The 20,362-nt window shown below is 37.8% G+C and overlaps 2 protein-coding genes across 6 annotated transcripts; one reads left to right on the top strand and one right to left on the bottom strand.

Moving 5' to 3' along the window:
- Positions 1-241: 241 nt before the first annotated feature.
- LOC133720450 (uncharacterized) lies at positions 242-5,628 on the top strand. 4 transcript variants are annotated; one of them, XM_062146782.1, is made up of 11 exons: positions 242-444; positions 960-1,054; positions 1,428-1,532; positions 1,634-1,750; positions 1,892-2,434; positions 2,519-2,847; positions 2,933-3,032; positions 3,211-3,270; positions 3,439-3,522; positions 3,643-3,759; positions 4,930-5,628. In XM_062146782.1, exons 2-11 carry the CDS (start codon positions 995-997, stop codon positions 5,230-5,232), a joined length of 1,818 nt encoding a protein of 605 aa, XP_062002766.1. In that variant the 5' UTR covers positions 242-444; positions 960-994; the 3' UTR covers positions 5,233-5,628. The 4 variants fall into 4 exon arrangements, with proteins under 4 accessions (XP_062002766.1, XP_062002744.1, XP_062002755.1 ...); XM_062146760.1 differs by having other exon boundaries at positions 244-444; positions 1,425-1,532; XM_062146771.1 differs by lacking the exon at positions 242-444 and adding an exon at positions 451-871.
- A 1,383-nt stretch (positions 5,629-7,011) lies between these two features.
- On the bottom strand, positions 7,012-19,508 carry LOC133720439 (uncharacterized). Of its 2 annotated transcripts, none has more exons than XM_062146734.1 (25): positions 19,352-19,508; positions 19,087-19,226; positions 18,507-18,616; positions 17,245-17,410; positions 17,043-17,143; positions 16,829-16,901; positions 16,605-16,740; positions 15,636-15,796; positions 15,174-15,298; positions 14,990-15,089; positions 13,751-13,847; positions 13,230-13,281; positions 12,856-12,957; positions 12,627-12,773; positions 12,344-12,506; positions 12,016-12,246; positions 11,767-11,921; positions 11,491-11,619; positions 11,260-11,377; positions 10,982-11,177; positions 10,694-10,805; positions 10,461-10,615; positions 8,386-9,811; positions 8,096-8,290; positions 7,012-7,883 (listed from the first exon to the last, which is right to left on the bottom strand). In XM_062146734.1, exons 2-25 carry the CDS (start codon positions 19,217-19,219, stop codon positions 7,407-7,409), a joined length of 4,860 nt encoding a protein of 1,619 aa, XP_062002718.1. In that variant the 5' UTR covers positions 19,220-19,226; positions 19,352-19,508; the 3' UTR covers positions 7,012-7,406. The 2 variants fall into 2 exon arrangements, with proteins under 2 accessions (XP_062002718.1, XP_062002727.1); XM_062146743.1 differs by having other exon boundaries at positions 19,087-19,272; positions 19,352-19,471.
- Positions 19,509-20,362: the final 854 nt, after the last annotated feature.

The raw sequence follows: 20,362 nt of genomic DNA, 5'->3' as shown, positions 1-20,362 counted from the left end.
TATTAATGATATTCTCAAAGGAAATACCATTCTTAAAGATCCTAGTAGGAGACAATATCCCTGAGGCATTAAAAGACAACAAGTATACCATGGGAAACTCATTCAATTATTTCTAATCAATTAATCTAATAAAACTGTGCAGCTGGTTTAAGAGTTGAGAACACAAGGGAATCCAAAGTGAATTCCCAAAAAAGAAGATAAAATAAAAAAGCATAAAGAAGACTGGTTGGTCATGAATTATGATAAGTAGTAGTAGGAATCAAAAGAGGAGTGTGCAAGTGAGTGAGTGCATGTTGATTCATGATTATGAGAGCAGGTTGTCACACAAGCACAAAGGCCTAAAGTCACAACTTGCTCCACCACCAGTGACAGGTCACTCTCCTCTTTCACTCTCCTCAATGAAGAAGAAGATGAAGCAGAAGAAGCACTAAAATTTTGAAGCAGGTGAGTGTTAGAGAGAGAGAGTGAGAGAGTGTTTGGGTGTTTCTGCTTGTCTCCAATATCTCTCTCTTCAACTTTCATCTTCATTTACAGAAACAAACACTACACTCAGATTATAATAGTTCTGAAAATTGATTAAAAATCTTGGGTTGGCCCTGACTGCAATATAATAATGCCAGTACAGATTGTGAGTTGTTTTTTGTCCATCTGTTACGCTTTTCTTGGATGACTCTCTCCAGCCTCGAAATCTCGTCGTTTTCTGCTTCTTCTCAACTTCTGTCACTGTTTCCTGCTCTTTCTTTTCTCTCACTCTGTTTCACATATAAACAAAACAAAACAAAACACTCACTTCAGCCATTTCTGTTTCTCTGGGTCTCTCTCTTCCTCATTTCAACTTTTCCCGCTCATTCAACATTATGAATATCAAAATGTATGCCCTTTTACTATTTGGCTTTCATATTTTGCTTTCTTTATAGAACCATGGAATTTAGCTAGTGACCCTGTTCATCTTTTTTCAGGGTGTATTGAATTTCTCTCATTTTCTTGAAGAAAGATGAATACCAGAGTCCGCGCCAATCTTCAGACCATGAAAGCTGCTTCAAATAATGATAAAGTAAGCTTCTTTCCTTTTTCTTTTTCTTCTTAGTTCTTGTTTTTGCTAAAGCCGATGACTGGTCCAATTCATGCAACACATTTCGAGATGAGTCTTCTAAAGCTTTCTGAATCCGAAATGGGTTTTCAAGTTTACTTGAAAAAGGAAAGGTTTAATCCCATAACAGTTGCGTGTCAATTTAATTCCAAAAGTAATGAGTCATTATTCCTTTCCAACTCTGCTTAATCTTTGAGCTGCAAAAAGTGGAGCACTTTTGATCCAAATCCAAATTGGGTTCTTTTGCTTCCCTCAAGAAACGAATTGTTTCTTTCTTTTCTTTCTTTTGTGTCTTTATTTAACATTGTTTGGATTTTATGTTGAATTTACAAAGAAGGAGAAGATGGAGACTCAGAGGAAGAACAGAGTGATGGGTTCTGAGAGAACTGGAATCAATCGACGTAAATCAAATAGAGAAAGAAAAGTGGCCTTACTGCAAGATGTACACATTTCAATTAGTTTGGTTTTTTCTGTGATAGATGCTGTTTTTGGGTACTTTGCAATCTATTGGTTTGACTTATTGGTGTACTTTGAAATTTACAGGTTGATAAGCTGAAGAAGAAGCTCAGGCATGAAGAAAATGTTCATAGAGCTTTGGAGAGAGCTTTCACAAGACCATTAGGAGCTTTGCCTCGTCTTCCTCCTTATCTTCCTCCATATGTAAGTACAATTTTTGCACTTTCTGTTCAATCTGAGAAAAACTCAGATGAAAACTAGGCCAAAATTGATAATTGTTGATGAATTCAGTTTATTTTGGTTCTGTTATGTAGTGATGTGAAGTGTTTGATTGTTTTGTTTCAGACATTAGAACTTCTGGCTGAAGTAGCTGTTTTAGAAGAGGAGGTTGTTAGGCTTGAAGAACAAGTTGTGAATTTTAGACAAGGTCTATACCAGCAAGCTGTGTATCTATCTTCAAAGAGGAATGTGGAAAATTTGAGTGAGTCTCCAATTGAGCAGACCACCCCAATTAGAAGTTCTAAGCATCAGAGATCAAAATCTATGTCACATAATGAGTTCACATCAGCAATATCAGCCACCAGGCTTAGTCAACCTTCTCTTGGTAGAAGTGCTTCTAGTCGAAAGCTACTGTCCACTGATATCGTCTCCGGGAATTGCTCAAGTAGGCAAGTCATTAATGGAAAACAAATCACCAGGAAGCCCATTTCATCCTGCACACCTATTTTAGAAGATGTGAGAGGGAAAGAGAATCAGTTGTGTACTAATGTGGTGAGGGATAAGCAATCACCTGACAAGAAAATTGCCAAAACTGTATCCACACCAGTGAAGAAAACTCCCACTAAACATGAATCCATGCCGAAGTGTTTGGATCCTTTGAAGTTAGAGGTACATTATACTAATTGTTTCTTATTAGAGTCAAATTGTAACATATTGTGGTTATTCATTTGTGTTGTGTCTTTGATTGTACAGCTAGAGTGCAGATTAGTAGACCAGGAAAAGGCACATGAGAGTCCGTCCCGTTCTTCAGATGATAGGACAATGGAGACAGATAACACTCCGAATAAAGTATCTGAGGAGATTGTGAAGTGCTTGTCTAGCATTTTTGTGAGGATGAGCACTTTAAAGGATAAAGTAGAGGAATTGGAGAATGGAGAGACGGGGTTTCGAGATCCTTATGAGATTGGTTTAGAATCGAGAAAAATAGATGTTAGTCCCTATCAACATCTGAGTTCAATTGGTATTGGTTCAATTGATCTCAACAGAACAGCAAGTGCATTGATGCTGATACACAGACTAAAGTGAGTTATTATTAGCCTGTTTAATTTATTCATGTATTACCACTGCTTGAGATTGTCTTTTAACTTTTCTTTCAACAATATCCAGGTTTCTACTTGGAAAGCTTGCTTCTGTGAACCTAGAGGGTCTAACCCATCAAGAGAAGCTTGCATTTTGGATCAACACTTACAATTCCTGCATGATGAAGGTAAGATCTCTCTCTCTCTCTCCCTACACACACACATATCAAGAAACTGTCCCAACTACAATTTTAAACACTTATTGTCCAAGACTTTGGGACATTCTTTTTAAACTCTGCTGTTCCTTTACCTGGTGTAGCTAAACAACTATTAATATACTGAAAACAGTTCCTGAAAATGCTGTAGGCTTTTCTAGAGCATGGGATACCTGAGACTCCTGAAATGGTTGTAGCACTAATGCAAAAGGTAAGGTTAATTCACATTTGATGTGTAGTGATATATAGTCATTGAACTTTTACTTTATATTAGCCATATATCAAATTCCATTCTTCAGTATTTTGCTTCCTTTTGTACTCAGTACTATAAACTGTCAGTTATTTTTTGTAAATTGACTTTGGCTATCTTTGTATTAAGGCAACAATAGCTGTTGGGGGACATTCTCTGAATCCAATTACAATTGAGCATTTCATTTTGAGATTGCCTTATCACTTAAAATTTGTAAGTATATTAACACTAAACTCCATTATTTTATTCTTTGAGCGACTTTTCTTGAGTCTTTAGTGTTTTCTGATGCTTACATGCCAATTAAGTTTCACATTGTTTCTCCTGTTAAAACAGACATGCCCAAAAGCTGCGAAAAATGATGAGATGAAAGCTCGCAGCATATTTGGATTAGAGTGGTCTGAACCCTTGGTTACATTTGCACTTTCTTGTGGAAGCTGGTCCTCTCCTGCTGTAAGTTTGTTTCAAAATTGAAAAAAGTTGGCTATCGAAATTATTGTCTATCTGTGTCATCATTCATATATATACTAGTCTGCAATCACATGCTCTGCATGTGTACGAAAAATTATCGTTGTTAAAAAAAAAAAGAGTGGATAATTATTGCAGAGAGAGAAAAGTGGGGATTGTGGAATCATTTCTTTTTAATTTTCTTAATAAAAAATTATTTTATAATTGTCCTATTCATCCTTGTGATTTAATTTATTCTCAAAGTTTTTTAATCTTTCAGGGTTAAATCTGTCAAAATTTTCAGTTTTGGCTAACAAAGCCTCTTCTATTAATAATAGTATACTAGCAGTGGCCTACACACAGCGTGTGCAGGGATATTTTTTTTGTTTTTCAGTGTGTGTGCTGTAGGTAGTTAAAAATTGTGGAAACTCTCACCACGTCTCCACTACATATAATTGAATTTCTGTTTTTATTTTTTATTTTGTTAATTGACTTTACTATCCCTATTGCAGTATTGCTTATTTCTAATTTAAAGTATCTTAATATATAAGGGGCAAATTGGTAAAAAAAATCAGTTATGGAGAGCAAGCTCTCTTCTCTTAATAATAGTATAGATATATATACAGATCCTATCCAGAGCAGAGCTCCGCTTTGAATTTAACATGTGAAGTTCGAGTTTTTGGTCACTTTTCGGTCTCATATCCTCAAATTTTCAGCCAAATTGATGATGGTTAAGGTATCTAACTCGCTTAAACCAATGGACGAACTGAATCTATCAACCATAACCGTACTAGCTTTAAGGGAGTTATCAATACCTTAACGATCATCATTTTGGCTGAAAATTTGCAAAGATGATCTATACACTAGTACCTAAAAACTGAACGGTCGAGATGTGGACATGCGACCAAAAAGTGACCCTAAACTCTAAATCCGCACTTTAATTTCAAAGCGGAGCTCCGCTCTGGATAAGATTTGTATATATGACATGCACATCACTAACTGAAGAACATTTGAGAAATCATAAAAATGCTGCTAGACTTGAAAGTCATACTTAATCATGATGCATCTGATAAATTTGCTAATTAACTTCCTTGAGATTTGATCTATAAGACTATAAGTTTACTTTGTTTTATAAACATGCTGGTACTGATATGTTCAAAATCTTGTGAAACAAAGGTGAGGGTGTACTCTGCAACTCATGTCGAAGATGAGTTAGAAGCAGCGAAAAGGGACTATTTACAGGCAGCAGTTGGAATTTCAAGTGCAAACAAGTTGATAATCCCCAAGCTATTGGATTGGTATCTACTTGACTTTGCAAAGGATTTGGAATCATTGGTTGATTGGATTTGCATGCAGCTACCAAATGAATTGAGAAATGAGGCAGTTAAAAGCCTTGAAAGAAGGGGAAGAGAGCCTTTTTCACAGTTGGTGCAAATAATGCCATACAATTTCAGCTTCAGGCTGCTCTTACAGCGATGAGACATTTTATCTCTTTTTTTTTTCCTTTGATTCTTTAGTTTGCATAGTAAACATTGGATATGGTGGGTTTGTATATCGATATAGTAAACAATGTGCAGGTACATATATGCAAGAACTTGTGGGAAGATTGGTTTTCTCCCACATTGGTTTTGACTCTTTGTTCACTAAAACTGGGGGGAAGAATTTGAAGATGGCAGATCTTAGTCACTAAATCTGTCTTTCTTTTTGTTAATTTTTTCAAGCTCAGTGAACCATAATTGTTGAGTGGTTCAAGAATGTGGGTGCCATTCTTTGTGGTCACCAATTTTTATTTGATTAGAAAAATGTATCAACAAACAAAAAGTCATTTGTAAATTTAAAAGGAAAAAAAAAAGTGAACTACTGATGCAGACGAAACGGTGTTAGCAATACTCAAAAGTCATAGGTAATTCTAATATTATATTTTGGACATAATTCAATCTTGATTCTTTTTTTTTTTTTTGAATAAGTGATCTTTCATTAAGAAGGTCCTCAATTGAGGTGTTTACAATCTTCATTTAGTACATCTATGATGCAGCTAGGCATCTGATCAAGCCAAACTGTGCTATTTTGTGCCTCAAAGCCTATACCTGCAAGCCTATGGGCAACCATATTACAAGAACGTGGTGCATACCGGATTTGGACCGAAGAAATAGTTCTTGCAGCTCTCTTAATGTCATCCACAAGACCACCGTTTGCTAGCAAGGAATGATCAGGGCACAAGGCTTCCGCTATTGCCTCAGTGCAATTGGATTCAACAACAGCATTCTGAATATGAAGTGAGGCAAGTAAATCAAGGCCAGCACGGATAGCGTATAACTCACATTGTTTTGGGGATGCTGTGTGAGCAATAGGAGTGGCAAAGGCCGCAACAAATTGGTCCAGAAGCATTACGTAAAACTCCTCCAATGCCACCCTTGGTTTGGTCGGATAGGAATGCAACATCTACATTTAGCTTGAAGGCTCCATTTTCAGCAGGTTTCCATCGCTGTCGTTGTTGCTTAACAAGAGATAGCTGACTGGTGGTTCTGGCTTTTTGGAATTCATCCAACCATGTAAAGCTGCTTAACAGAATATCTTGAGCAGATTGTTGAGTGCCATTCCATAGAGAATTGTTATGATTTTTCCGTATGGCCCAGATGATCATTAACAACTTCGCAAAAATGTCAGGTGTTAAACCAAGAGCCCTTTCCAACATCCATTCCTAGAAATTCAAAGAGGGAAGTATAGTATTCTGCAAGTTGAATGGTGCATCATGTAGAATTGTAGATGCTATGGGACACTTACAGAAGAGGTGACTTGCATCCTCAATGTGGTAATTGCAAAGAAGACAATGTCGAGGGCCATCATAACCCTAATTCAATCTGGATTCTCAATTGTACATAAAAGCTTTTTAATTGGAACACATTTATCTATATGCTATGCAATTTTTATTTTTTTTTAAGTTCATTTAATAATCTTTTATATTGGTATGTTAGAAAAAATAATTCAAACTTAAACCCCCTAATTATTAAATGTATATTTGATCTCAAACATCCTGAATTCACATCACCTTGAGCCCCCGAATTCTCACATGTCCTGGGAAGAGTGTGATATTTGACTGCGCGAGACGGCTCTCCTTTTTTATCTTACCCCTTCGTGTAATGAACATGAAAGAGCCTGCACCCGATATGGGTATTTTAGTCATTTTAATCATGTTCGGTGATGTAAAATATTTAACAATGAGCTTTACATGAGACTGCAAACCAGTTGCACCAAAAAGAACAAAGAATAAATTTGTCATTTCCTCATATCCAGGTCGGTACAAATTAGTATTACAAAACTGGGAATATCAATGATTTTGCTATGACAATATAAGGGTGGATTATGAGAAATTGACAATAAAATGGGAATAACTACATGGAATATAAAATAATCACAAAGGCATGACATCAAACTCAAATACACATCAGACCAAAAAAAAAAAAAAACCTCAAATACACAGGTATATGATACATTATATACCTCCTAATGGGCAGTGGTATCATCTCAGTCTGTCGGCAAAGCATCCTCTGATATAACACCAACTACTTGGAAGGTCGAAACGTCCACAGGTCCTCTACAATGTTTGGAACCCAAGCCAAACGGTAAAGAACCCTATTGATGAGATTTAAACCTCAACCGAACGGCGAAGGAACAGGCCCCGGCCCTGTAAGTGCATCTGATCTTTTGATGCTTCCCATACCGCATATAATGCAACCAGGCGTTGCGAGAGCCGAAAATTTAGCCCCACAAAGGTCACAAACATCGTATCCAATGGTTGACAGACGGCTAAGTGTGGCCGCACAGAACTGGGAAGGGTCTTCAAGAGGATCAATGGACTTGTTGGACAGACCCCTTTGAACACACATGTCAACCAAGCTCCTTAGCTCATCCTGCTTACTTGGAGGTGCTTTGGACAGTAGGAGCTCAAGCATCTGTTTTGAATAAGCATAATTTTGCACTTCCATATTCCTCTTAATGGCAGTTCGAATACAATTTATCCTGTGCTTTGCCAGAAGAGGCAAAGAACCCAGGTGGCGTGCTAGTCTTGCCATCTCATCTTTTGCACTAATTGCACTAGGGCCATGGACTCTCTGAAGCCGGCCAATTTCCTGCAATGAAATCCAAAATTAAGAGATGAGTTATCTAGCGCTGATTCAAAAGAAAGTTCTTAGTGCCTTTGCCAACCAGTAGCACTTAACCTAATCCAAACCCACATATGGTGTCTTTGTACAAGAAAAGGTCTGTAAAGTGATCCCCAGAGTTCAGCCTCAAAGAACTCATTCCATCTGTTTTATTGAGAGCTTGAAGATAATTATTATACCTGAAGAAGAGTGACTGCTATCTTATATTGAGCACAGATGGTCGCTTGTGCTTTGATATCAGCTCCACGAGAGTTGTCCTTCGCTAGTGCAAGAAAAGCTTCATCGAAGCAGGATAATGCGTCCGAAAGTTGATTCTGCTCAAGGTGGGATACTCCAGTCTTAAAGCATATAGGAGCGGCTGCTCCACGGGGAACCTGTTGCGAGGAAAGCCATGAAATAAAAGAGAATTAGCATGGTGGGGAATTGAAGGGTTATGCATCCATGTGTAAATGCACATTTGTTTATTTACCTGTCCAGGACGCACAGCAGAAGGTGGTGAAGGAGGCTGCCCTGTAGGTTTTCCATTATCGGCAGAATTCGGAATGCCAAGGGCACTTAGATCAAGAGGCTGAGTGGATATTGGAGGTTGAGCTGACTGAATCTGAGTCTGTTGAACAGCAGCCTGGCTTGGGGCTTGTGGTGGAACCCCACCATCAGGAAGTCCAAAGGACCCCAGTGGAACACCCTGTTGAGTAGCTTGAGGGGGAACACCACCATCAGGAAGATCTATAGTGGCTTTGGGTGCATTGACCTGGTTAAGTGTTTCCGTATTTCTTTCAGCCCCCTGAGAGGCTTGATCCATCTTTGAAAGATAGGTTCCAGGAGGGGGCAGTGAGGCTGCAACCTGGAAGGACGGTATGGTATTTTGGAAAAAGTCCTCTGGAATTGGTCCAGCTGTCATTCCCACACCTGGTACAGGAGCTTGCTGTGATACAGTTGCAGGTTGTGTTGGTGCATCCATACCAAACAGATCACCAGGGGCGGAACCTACACGAGCATTTGGAAAACCACTACTGGCTGGAGGCGGTTGGGATAACATCTGGCTTAGGTCCTGGGATCCAGTCAATGACTTGGTTCTGCTGGGGCGAGCCAACCCCTCACCAAGTTTGAATTGCTTCGTGGCTTCTTTGATCTTATCAACATCCACTGTGGTAGAAGCAATTGGCTTGTCTCTTATCCGAATCTGTAACCTTTTAGTTTTTGAAGTTCCCTCCTCATCACTGCTGCTACCATCAGCTGCACCATACATAGATTTCTTAAATTCTTCTTCAGCTTTAGCCTGTTCATCTGCCGCAGTGGAACTGGCTACTTGTTTGGTAAGTGTTTCAAGACCCATCAATGAACCACCACTAGGCACTCCCTTGGACATATTAGATGTAGATGTCACTGAAGAGTCTTGAAGACCATTTGGCTTATTATCACCACCTGCGGGTTTGAAAGCTTTGACCAAGCTATCTTCCCTTACTTCTACAATGTTGCCTCGTCCTCTGATGGAACCCAAGTAAACACCAATATGATCAGCAATAATGGATGGAATGGCACCGTCATCAGTCCTCATGTATGGCATCACCTCGGCAGCCAGTTCCCATTGAGGTATTGCCTTCATATTAGTTGGGGTTTTGATTTCCCAGTTCCCACCACCCCATTCAGGACCCTTCGGAACCATACTCTCAGCAGCAAAGTTAGCAAAAATGCCTTGAGTCCATCCAGTAGAGCGCACTCTTAAGATCCTCTCACAGTATCTCCTCAGTTCTGAATCAGTGCCATCTTCTTCCAATTTTTGAGCAAGACGCCGCATGGCACTGGGGTTAAGGTGGCATATAAACAGATCGAGCATACTTTCATAATCTGCTATGACTTCAAAGGTCTCTTTTGCACTATCAAACTGACCAAACCTGCAATTTTATCTGAAGTTAAAGTTGGAAAAAAAAAAAAAAAAAAAAAAGAGTAGCTTTAATAAAATCTAGTAACATGATATGCAGTAGTTCTTCAGCCATGAGTTGGAACCCTGGATATTAAAGAGTCTTTTATATTACTGTTACAAAATTCTTTAAGAGTATGCAGACCATTGTTTCCAACAATTTCATCCATCTTATAATTGCATAATTGATGAAAAGGCATGCCAACTTCCAAATACTTTACAATTATTCCATCCAACATATTCTACTTGATGTTCTGATGAGATGCCAGTCAACTAACAGACGTAAAATTGTGTTATTTTATTTTGCTACCTGTGTGTGTGTGTGTGTGTGTATTTCTTTTTTTTGTTTTTTTTTTCTCAGTGAGACCTTGTTAAACGTTTTGTAGAACCATCAAGAAAAGCCAATATATATATGCAAGAAACCAGTAGAATCCTTACAGCACATATGCAAATATCTGATAATCCAAAAGCATGTGTCACCAACCATTTGTTAGGTCAGAGTACAATACACAAAATTTAAAAGGCAGAGAAAATCATAAAAGAAAAAATACACCAAATTTTTTAAGCATAAAAAACATTTGCACAATACAAAATTTAAAATGGACATTGTCATAGTTGCATACTTGATACATGCATAGCCCAACTGCCGGAACCGGTGGAACAGATGAGAGGTTGGAGGACACCTTGGATAATCTCTAGAGCGCAGAAATTCATCTTTTAAAACAGATAAAGCAGTAGAAAAGCGGAGAGCTTTGATAGCATAGACACCACGCAATACCTATGTTATTCCACAAGCTTAGTAAAGAAAACACACTGATAACAAAATTTGATAAGCAAAACATTGTTTTCTACTCACCTGTGTGAACTGTGGTCCTGCTTGAGATAATGAGACAGAAAGATCTCCACAAACAGGAGAGCCTCTGGCCAGAATATCAAGAGACCTTGGAGTGATACGCAGGCTGTCAAACCTTCATTCAGAAAGTAACACCACATTCAAGTGCCCATATTCATTAAGGTGCAAGAGAAGAAACATGACGTGACAACACATTATGTTACATAGCTACAGGATATTAGGATGTTGAAGTTTTTAAAGCAATTTCCAAAAGATGGCAGCATGTGTATAGATTATGAAGATGAGAAAAACCTTGATGTTATTTGATACAATATCTCTGGCAGGTCAAGCTTCTGCTCAAATCTTTCTTGCATTGTGGCAAAGCCAATAAGAAGAGGTTCAAGGAGCCCAACAAGACAACTCTTAATCTCAACTCCCTTCTTTTGTCTGGGATTTATTTCTGTTGGGGTAGCAAGCAACAACCGGTCATTCAGCGCACCAACCAAAACTGCACAGAAACACATCATAATGAGTCAGAACTCAGAGGATAACAATGCACCCACATGACCAGCAGCAAAAAAAATGCATACCTGCATAAGGCATACTGAGAGAGAGTATAGTCCTCACTTTCCCATCCCAACCAAGCACACTAACTGCAGTGGTAGTAGAAAAGAGAAGTGCAGGCCCAACCCATAAAAGTGATCTAAAGTGATTAGAAGTCAAGGGAACTCAAACAGAAAATGTAATCCCAAAAAATTCACCAAATCAAATATTACATATGGAAAGTATAAACTTAACACCAAGATGTTGAATAAGGATATTGAAGGAAGTCCTTTATCAAATTTTGCAGAACTTCCTGCCAGTATATCTAGATCTGCTGAAACTATAAGAACTCTTTGTGTAGTTAATATTCCTGCAACATAGCCCCTAAGAGTTTCTTGCCAGTGAACCTGTCACATTTTAACAGCAGTATTTGTTAATAGAGAACCAAAGTAGACTTCTGAATTGTAGCAGGCTAGAAAGTTTTTCGTACCAGATGTCCTGATTACTTTCCATTATTCAACAATAGTAATAAGATTGAAGAGTTATATAAGAACCTGAAGTACAATTTCATCAAGTTTCAATTTGATTGACTTTCTCCCTTCATTTGTTGTTGCTATATAATGACCACCAGCATTAGAAAGGCGGTATCCTTGAACCAGCTTTGCCAAGCCAATCTGATCCCCATGAGAAGCAAACATCAGAGTTGACTCTGCAATCATAAATAGTATGAGTTAGCATATAACTGTTAGATAAGATATTTTTTTCCGTCCTTTTTTCAAATTTTACATAATATCCTTAAGTACCTATTGGAGTGGAAAATATTCGATCCACTTCACTTTCAAACATAAATTGCATTGGACCTCGGGGGGCAGCAGTATCAGTATTCATAGATTGGTTTTCGTCAGCAAGTAGATTTTTTTCATTAGCTTCTGGAGTAGCCTTTCCAGGCAGTATATGTAAAGCCAGTCCAGTCTTATCATCATCAAGAATTGCAAACTGATTCTCATTGGGACCAATAAATGCTGCATCTCGACCTACAAACTCAAAGATGCAATTTCTGAATGATTACCAGATCTCCTACATGCATGTACAGATATTTTAGGGAAATAAGGATGCAATTCAGTAACAAACCTTTTACTGTGCTGCATTTACTGTTTGCTGCCTGAGAATCAGTATTTTCAAAATAAAGCACAACTTCATTTGTAGCACCACTAAATTCATAGACAACAAGAAATATGCGCTGTCTTTTACTGTAGAACAGGTACTTTGGATGGTATTCCACATTTGCAGGAACCTATAAAAGAGAGGGAAAAAGAATAGTTTAATATCATCAAAGGGGAATCCCTCCTAAAAGATGAAGGGTAAAGAAGACATCAAAGTACTTCCCATAATAATATATCCTGCTCTACATTACCGATGTATGAAGTCTCTTGTAGATACTATCTGCTCCAGAAGACAGATTATACGCCATAAGGTTTGACCCGTCTATACAAAAGGCTCTGACAGGATAATGAAGAACCCGATTCTCTTTACTGAAGAAATTTAGCTCCAGGTGAAATGGCTGCAAGTGAACTAAACTTGTCATACCCATTTTAAGCAAAAGTAACAGAGGATGCAATCAATCTATATCAGAAACATATTACCTGACATACAGGAGCATCCTTTAGATGATGCTTAGAATCTACAATAGTAATTAGAGGCAGCCGAGATATTGGGGCACTTTTGGCATGACCTTCCATGAAATGCTACAACGACAATGCAAATTGATGAGTCAACAAGGAATTTTATCTAACAGATAACTTGCTTAATCAGATCAAACATGAAGTTCTCATAAAGCATTTAACATGAAAGAAGAGATGAGACAAAATAAGCTACATTTTGGTTTCTAATAAGTTGCAAGTCAGCACATTACAGCCTGGTCAATTTAAAATTTATCCATGATCCCTCCTCAAAACATAAAGGTATATCCGATATAAAAATTTCTGCTATACATATTTATAATAAGAAAGTGACATACACTGTGAAGAAAAGCCTTCCGAGCAATGTCTGATATTGTAAGATGACTGCGCCTGCCAGATATGAAAGTTAATATAATCTGGAAAAAAAAAAAATCAAAATAGTGTAAAGCAGGAAAAAAAATCTAAGAATTCAACTTGAAAAAGCCTCTAATCCTAATGGATAATTCAAGGTGTCAAGTCTGAGAAGGGAACCAAGCAAAGCAGTAAAATCATGACCAACAAGTAAAAATCTAAAATCCTAGAGGTCAGAAATCCAGCCTGTGCCATTATCAAAACTCAAAGAAGAAAAAGGTTAAAGAAAAACTATTTCCATCAATAATGTCTAACAGTACAACAACAAAACCTACTCTGTATCTCAACCTTAACATTTGCTATGTTTTTTAATGACTAAATAACCTGATATCTGACTAGAAGTCTCTATGCATCCATAATTGACAAAGGCCCCTGAATACAACCAAATTAACTAATCACAAGAAATGGTCGTGATAACAAATCTGCTTCACAAAAATGTTAATCTCACCCTTTCATATGATGTTCTTGTAGTTGAGCTTGAAGTTGATGTTCAGCTAATATTCCAGACGACCCCAAAGATGAAAGCTTTTCTTTCAAAACAGACGCTGCACAATAACTCTGTCATTAGCATCTCTGCCAATAGCAGGCAGCAGTAGAAAGAACATATATGAAGTCTATTCAAATATTAAAAGTTTCTAAAAAAAACCTATCTTTCAAAAATTGTTGGGTCTACGGTGAACTGCAACAGTTGGGTTACATATACTGTAATAGGACATGTATTATGCTTATTCAATGGAGAATAAATCTTGCACCCTAAGAGGTCTACAGAGTGACCACAGATATATTCTGCCCTCAACAGTTATAGGAAACAAATGTTGCCAAAGAACTCCAAGAAGTATATAAACAAATATGACAACCTAAGGCTTCTTCCTTCTTCCCTTCACTCCTAGCTAGAATAGTCAATACCACTAGAGAAGAGAGACAAGAAAGAAGGACTGCACCAAGAAAAGTAATGTGCAACTACTAATGAATAATGAGAACATTGGTCATTGATGTGCATATCTGCTTCTGACCAACCACTAACCAGCAGACCTTCCATTGTCATAATTTAGATGGACCCAGATCCTCTGCTCCTCTCATTTTTACTTGACTCCTTTTTTTATGACAAGTCTTGGAGTTTTTACTTTGAGTTTTGTCCTTAAACCCTAGACCCTAAAAAGAACCTTCCAATATGGTGGAATACTGTAAGGAATAAAAGTCGAGCAATTTAGATTTTCATAACTAAAGTTAGTAGTAGAACAATACAAGAAACCGTGAAACAGTCGGATCATCATAACAATCCATGGTAATGGAAGACCATCTAATATACATATGATCAAAATATTATGAGCCTCAAAACATAACATGCATTATCTATCTACTACCTGAAACCTTGACAAATCTCTTTGTTCTTGGTAAGTACTGAAGACATTCTAATAAATTTTGAAAAAGCTCGCATATAAACCTCTTGATATAAGTTGTCACCACACCAATTTACTAGATGATTCATAAAACCATAGCCATTAAAAAGTAGCATTTTCTTCAATTCTGTGGACCTAAACCAGGAAGATATGACATAAATGACACGAAGAACAAATGTCCACTTGAGGAACATAATGAACTCTTTGCATTTGTTGACAATTAAAATTACAAGTCTAAAAAAACAGGTCAAAATAAACACACAAATAATGTTAACACTTTAATTCACCTGAGGATCCTCTTGCCCCTTGCAAAACTGCAAACAATTGTTTCCTTCCTTCCCTAGTGTATGCGGCCCTATTTTTCACATTGTCTCCACCTGTCATATTCTATACGAGAGAAATAATAGTCAAAATATGCACTTTTTGACATTTGCAGCAAATGAGAGTGTTATGTAAGTGGGCGCACTTAACTATGAACAGAAGCGCTGCCAAATTCAGTTTGGAGTGAACTTCTAATGTTTTGATACGCGGTAAAGGGTAAGCTGCTTCTCCGCCCTGTTGAGAAAGTATGCGAGGGATGTCAAGTGATTCAATTGCTGCAGAATAAGATGAAGAAGATAGAAGTCAGTGTAGCCCGTAAGATGAACATATCTGTAGACATGCAAAAGTCCGAATGTTTAACTAAGATGGCCCTATTGGTGCCTAAGCATGGCATGTCATATTCAAATTTCAATGCATATAAATGGTACTAGTTATGTTGAGGTGGTTCACAGAAACAGTCAACAGCAACAGCAGAAGCATTGGCAAAGATGAATTTGGGGGGTTTAGAGGAGAGATACATTAAAGATAAAATATAATTACAAATTCACTATCAAAAGAATGAGTATAATCATATCGTTTTCATGATATAGGGCAAGAATAATAGCCACTAACCAGCAGGTTCAAAGAAATTTGCTTGCATTGGAGGTCTATTTGGATTAATTATAACACGTGTCTTCCACACTTGAAGAGTTCCATCCCTGGTTACAGTTACAAGTAACCGCAACATTGGTAGCCAAGAAACTGAAGAAATTGGTTGGGAACCCACTTGTGTACTGCATTCCAACAAAAGGTCAAGCGTTAAATATCAATTAACACCGGAAAGAGATTGACAGAAGCAAAATTTCAAACAGGATTATATACAGTATTACATACTGTATTCATATATGGATAGGAAAAACCATCCACTTAAAGAAATTTTGACCATTTAAGGCACTCACAGAGTCACAGGTCCCATCTTATCAGATAGTAACGAAAAAGATTACTGAAAGTATTAACAATTTATTAACTCAATAAGAATGCTAGTAAATCATAAATCACACTCTTGACCATAAGAGGCTACTTGGACAGCGGGGAAACCTAAAAAAAAAAAAAAAATCTTAATCCCTCATCATTTGTCTAACACACTAAGTCCGTGACAACTGACATTGCATCCTCTTAGCTTAATAGAGGAGCTTGCAGATGTGTGTGGCCAATTAATGTTAAATGGCATTCAAAAGCTTACAGGTATATTATGCAATTCTTTTAACTGCAAATTGGCTCTCACATGATTGTCAGGTAGGCAGTCTTTATAAAATTTGCTAAAACTTCACCCCAATTCTTAAAGAAAAAGAATTTGCTAAATTAGTGAAACCTAAAACTTAACAACAGATTATGTTAATCAATGGATTCCAAAACAAGGAATTAAGGCAGTACTTCGCTAGGTTCCACAAGGCAGTCTAATCCCAGTCAGTTGATGTGAATTAGCCATTTGTTCCCCTAATTTTCGGTTTTTGTGTTTTCTTTTCCCCTTTTTGGGCCTTTATGGAACTTGATTTGAACCGCAAATGAATCATTCTACTCCTACTATTATATATGACTTACATTCCAATCATACTAGGTCTCTCAGTAGAAACATCCCATGCAAGAAGTGTACCCCGTCTATCACCAACAAAAATCCACTCCAATGTTGGGTGAAAACCAAACGCTCCAGCACCGATAAGCTTTATGGTGTTGTCGACTGCAGAAAAAGAACAAAAAGTTGAAGCAGATAAACCACTTGATGCTAATTTGTAACATTATTAACAAGAAATAATCACTCAGTTTACTCTGTAAGGTGTAATGAACTGCATAGGTGTGAATGTTGTATGCTCGAATCAAACCATCTGCATAAGCAACATACTGAAAAGGAAAAAAAGAGAAGTATTTTTTAAATATCCCTTAACCATAGTATCCAGTATAATAGATGTATTATCCAACCGCCACACAATGCAACACATTACAAGCACAATAGGAAGAAATTCAACCAATCAACTATATTACCAGGACGGGATGGCGAGGGTGGCATGCAAGATTCACAATAGGTTTTTTCAAATCTGTCTTTATTTTTGTTGGTGCCCTTCCTCCTTCAACAGTCCCAACAACTTCATGCATATTGAAGCAGTAGGAAAAATTAGATAGAGCTGTCATGTGACTTCATGTGTGTATTTTCGAGATGAAAGTGGAAAACAAAATATAAGAATACCTGTAACACTCATCCTTTTATGGAACCCGAAAAACACTACAGGTTGGAGAGGTGTCAAAGCAAGATGGACTTCTGTATCAGGAGTAATTTGATCCAACTTCTTCTCAGGTGAATGCAACACGCAAGTTTGTTCAGCATCAAAATCACAGGAGCGAATAGTACCATCCTACAGAATGGGGTATAAACAAACCCACGTTTAAGCAAACAAAACAAGAAACGTTCATTTACATATGAAACAGGCTGCTCTGGAAGAATGCTGAACAAATAAAGTATGCAGCTTGAGAATCCATATATCGACTCTTAACACCAAAGAAAGCAACAAAAGAATATGAAGATGAAGCACCAAAAAGCTCCACAAATGAACATTAACCTAATAAAGAAACTACAAAATGTATTCCATTATATATACACTGAGAATTGCCCAATTTCTTCAAGAACCAACCATGAAAATTAAATAAATAATATAATAGTTTCTAATAAAGCTTGCATCTTGGAACTAAAAGATGTTTGTAAAAAGTAACTAAGTGGGTATTCCACCCTCGTGCATGACCTCAATTGTGGGTCACCTATCTTTCATTGACCTCCCAATCAATTAGCAATATCTAGTATTGTGGACAACAAGTATAATACAATTAAAAGTAAAAAAAATACAAAAAGTCACGGAATCGCTAGTGTATAACTTGCATAAACCCAATGTTGCATTTGAAAGTTAAATTCCACCGTACTCCACTAGAACACTTAACAGAAACATTGGTGTAAATAATAAAAGCCTCTATTTGCAGTTACAATGTTAGTAAAACCTTGGATATGAACCAATATAACATAAATTAGAATGTTGTTGCTACAGAGATTTGAACTAAACATCTGCAGTTATTAAATTTATTAATTTCCCGAAGTTCCCAATAACTTAAGCTGGTAGGGCATGGGGCAACAAACATGTGATAAACTAGAATGTCCTAAGAGTGAAGATCGTATATTAACATTTAAAAGATGTGCAAGATGCAATCGTTCAAAAAGATATGAAAAAAACAATACTCTATCTCTAAAACATGCTAACCAGAGAAGGGCATATAGGGCACCCACCACATGGATCACTATCAGAGAATGCCCACTTGTGGAACTCTATGACACGAGGATGACAGGTATACCAATATCAATAGATGAAATCATGCTTCTAGTTAGTGCATATTAACATTAAAGATGCAACAAGCAACATGCCAAATCTAAAAAAAGCTAAACAAACAGGCATCCAGAGCACCAACCTCATGGATCGCTATGACAGAATGGCCACTCGTGGGACTATATGCCATGCGGATAACAGGTATACCGATATCAATAGATGCAATCTTGCTTCCCGTCAACGCATCCATTTCTGTGTGCACAAAAAATATATATATATATATATATATATATCAATTAAAAACAAACAAAGTGAACCTGAAGAAAAATCTACATATACAGTAATACATAAGGATAGACGATTCCACAACTATCAACCGATTAAACATTCATGCCTCATTCAAATTTCATAGAAACACCAAGTACATTCATGTGACTGAATAGTAACAACCACAGGAACCTGGAGGCTTTCTTCTTTCACTCACCACACCACCTGAAAATCTCACATCTTTATACTAGCTAATCACACAAAGCACTTCAATATTCCATTAAACCTAGCTGCTCAGGAGTAAACTCTAAACTCAAATTCAAACACAATGCGACTTAGCTAGAATGATACATACATACATACATCATCCATGCTTCAAATTCGAAGCAGAAAATTACTAAAATTTCACAGCGTGTAACTAACTAATCAAAAACGGAAAGCGAGGGTGCTCTCACCGACGATGTAGTTGCCGATAGCGACGGCGACGAGGGCCTGATGCGGATGAAAGGCGGCGGCATGAGGCTGGAGGGGTTTGGTGCTCCGCGCGACGTGTCGTAGATCGAGATGCTGCACCGTCGTCCACTCCATCGGAGACCTGCAAATCCAGCAGCCGAGATCTTAATCGTGAATTGTTGACTCTCCTGGAGAATCGAATCGAATTGGATCGGAGAAATGAATTAGATCTTGATTGAATTTTGAAGAGAAGAGAATTGGAGTTACCTGGAAATGGAGCGTTGGGATTATTAAGTGAAAGTGAAAGAGAAGCTCATTTGAAAAACAAGGGGAAGAAGAAGATCGACGACTGTAGTAAATGAAGAAAATTACAGACAAAAAGGAGGGAGAAGTAGGGAGAGGTGGGTTTTGGGCCCAAGATTGGACCGGACCCGATCGATTTGAGCCCAATTTTGTTTGTTTGTTTGTTTTTATTTTTTTGGGTTTTTGTCCATTTACCCCATTTCTAGGGATTTTTTTCCCACTAACCCCATTGAGTTTTTTTAATTCTCTCTTACCCAATACACTCTAAGGGAGTCTTCCCTAATACCCCATTAAGATTTTTTTTTTGTTTTTAATTTTTTTTTAATACCATTTTACCCTTCACCCCTTATTTACTTAGAGAGAGAGAGAGAGAGAGAGAGAGAGAGAGAGAGAGAGAGAGAGAGAGAGAGAGAGAGAGAGAGAGAGAGAGAGAGAGAGAGAGAGAAACTATAGGACGCCGGAGCCCTTCACCGGCCGCCGGAATCCGGCCAACTTTCCCCGGATTCCGGTCGCCGGATTCCGGCCAACTTTCGCCGGAATCCGGTCACCGGCTGCCGCCCACCGGAATTTGTTGAAAATCTCATCGGAAAGTTTTTTTGCCCCCAATAGACGTCTATTGCCCTCCAATAGACGACTATCAGCCATGTATTGCCCCCCAATAGACGACTATCAGCTATGTATTGCCCCCAGTAGACGTCTATTGCCCCCCAATAGACGTTTAGATTACCAAAATGGAAACTAATCTCCCTAAATTTAGACAAATAAAACTTTGATTACAGAAAAAAAACGAGGAGATTACATCAATTCAAAACGTCTATTGCCCCCCAGTAGACGTCTATTGCCCCCCAATAGACTTTTATTGGACGTCTATAGACATCTGTTGCCCCTTAATAAAAATGCAGTAGGTGACCTAGTTTTGTTGGATATGGAGATTCACCTCCTAGGTGACTTGTATTGACTTTTATCGTTCATTGG

This window comes from Rosa rugosa, chromosome 1 (genome assembly GCF_958449725.1).
Source record: "Rosa rugosa chromosome 1, drRosRugo1.1, whole genome shotgun sequence".
Taxonomy (NCBI): Eukaryota; Viridiplantae; Streptophyta; class Magnoliopsida; order Rosales; family Rosaceae; genus Rosa; species Rosa rugosa.
This window is presented reverse-complemented; position numbering and strand designations above follow the sequence as displayed.

Excerpts from the sequence above, each read along its gene's own strand:
- LOC133720450 (XM_062146760.1), top strand. The coding sequence starts at position 995 with ATGAATACCAGAGTCCGCGCCAATCTTCAGACCATGAAAGCTGCTTCA. Across the intron at positions 2,435-2,518 it reads TGGATCCTTTGAAGTTAGAG|CTAGAGTGCAGATTAGTAGA; the intron begins GTACATTATACT and ends TTGATTGTACAG. Across the intron at positions 3,523-3,642 it reads TGCCTTATCACTTAAAATTT|ACATGCCCAAAAGCTGCGAA; the intron begins GTAAGTATATTA and ends CTGTTAAAACAG.
- LOC133720439 (XM_062146734.1), bottom strand. The coding sequence starts at position 19,219 with ATGGAGTGGACGACGGTGCAGCATCTCGATCTACGACACGTCGCGCGG. Across the intron at positions 12,958-13,229 it reads GGAAGGCTTTTCTTCACAGT|CATTTCATGGAAGGTCATGC; the intron begins GTATGTCACTTT and ends TTGTCGTTGTAG. Across the intron at positions 11,178-11,259 it reads TCTCAGTATGCCTTATGCAG|TTTTGGTTGGTGCGCTGAAT; the intron begins GTATGCATTTTT and ends GTTTCTGTGCAG.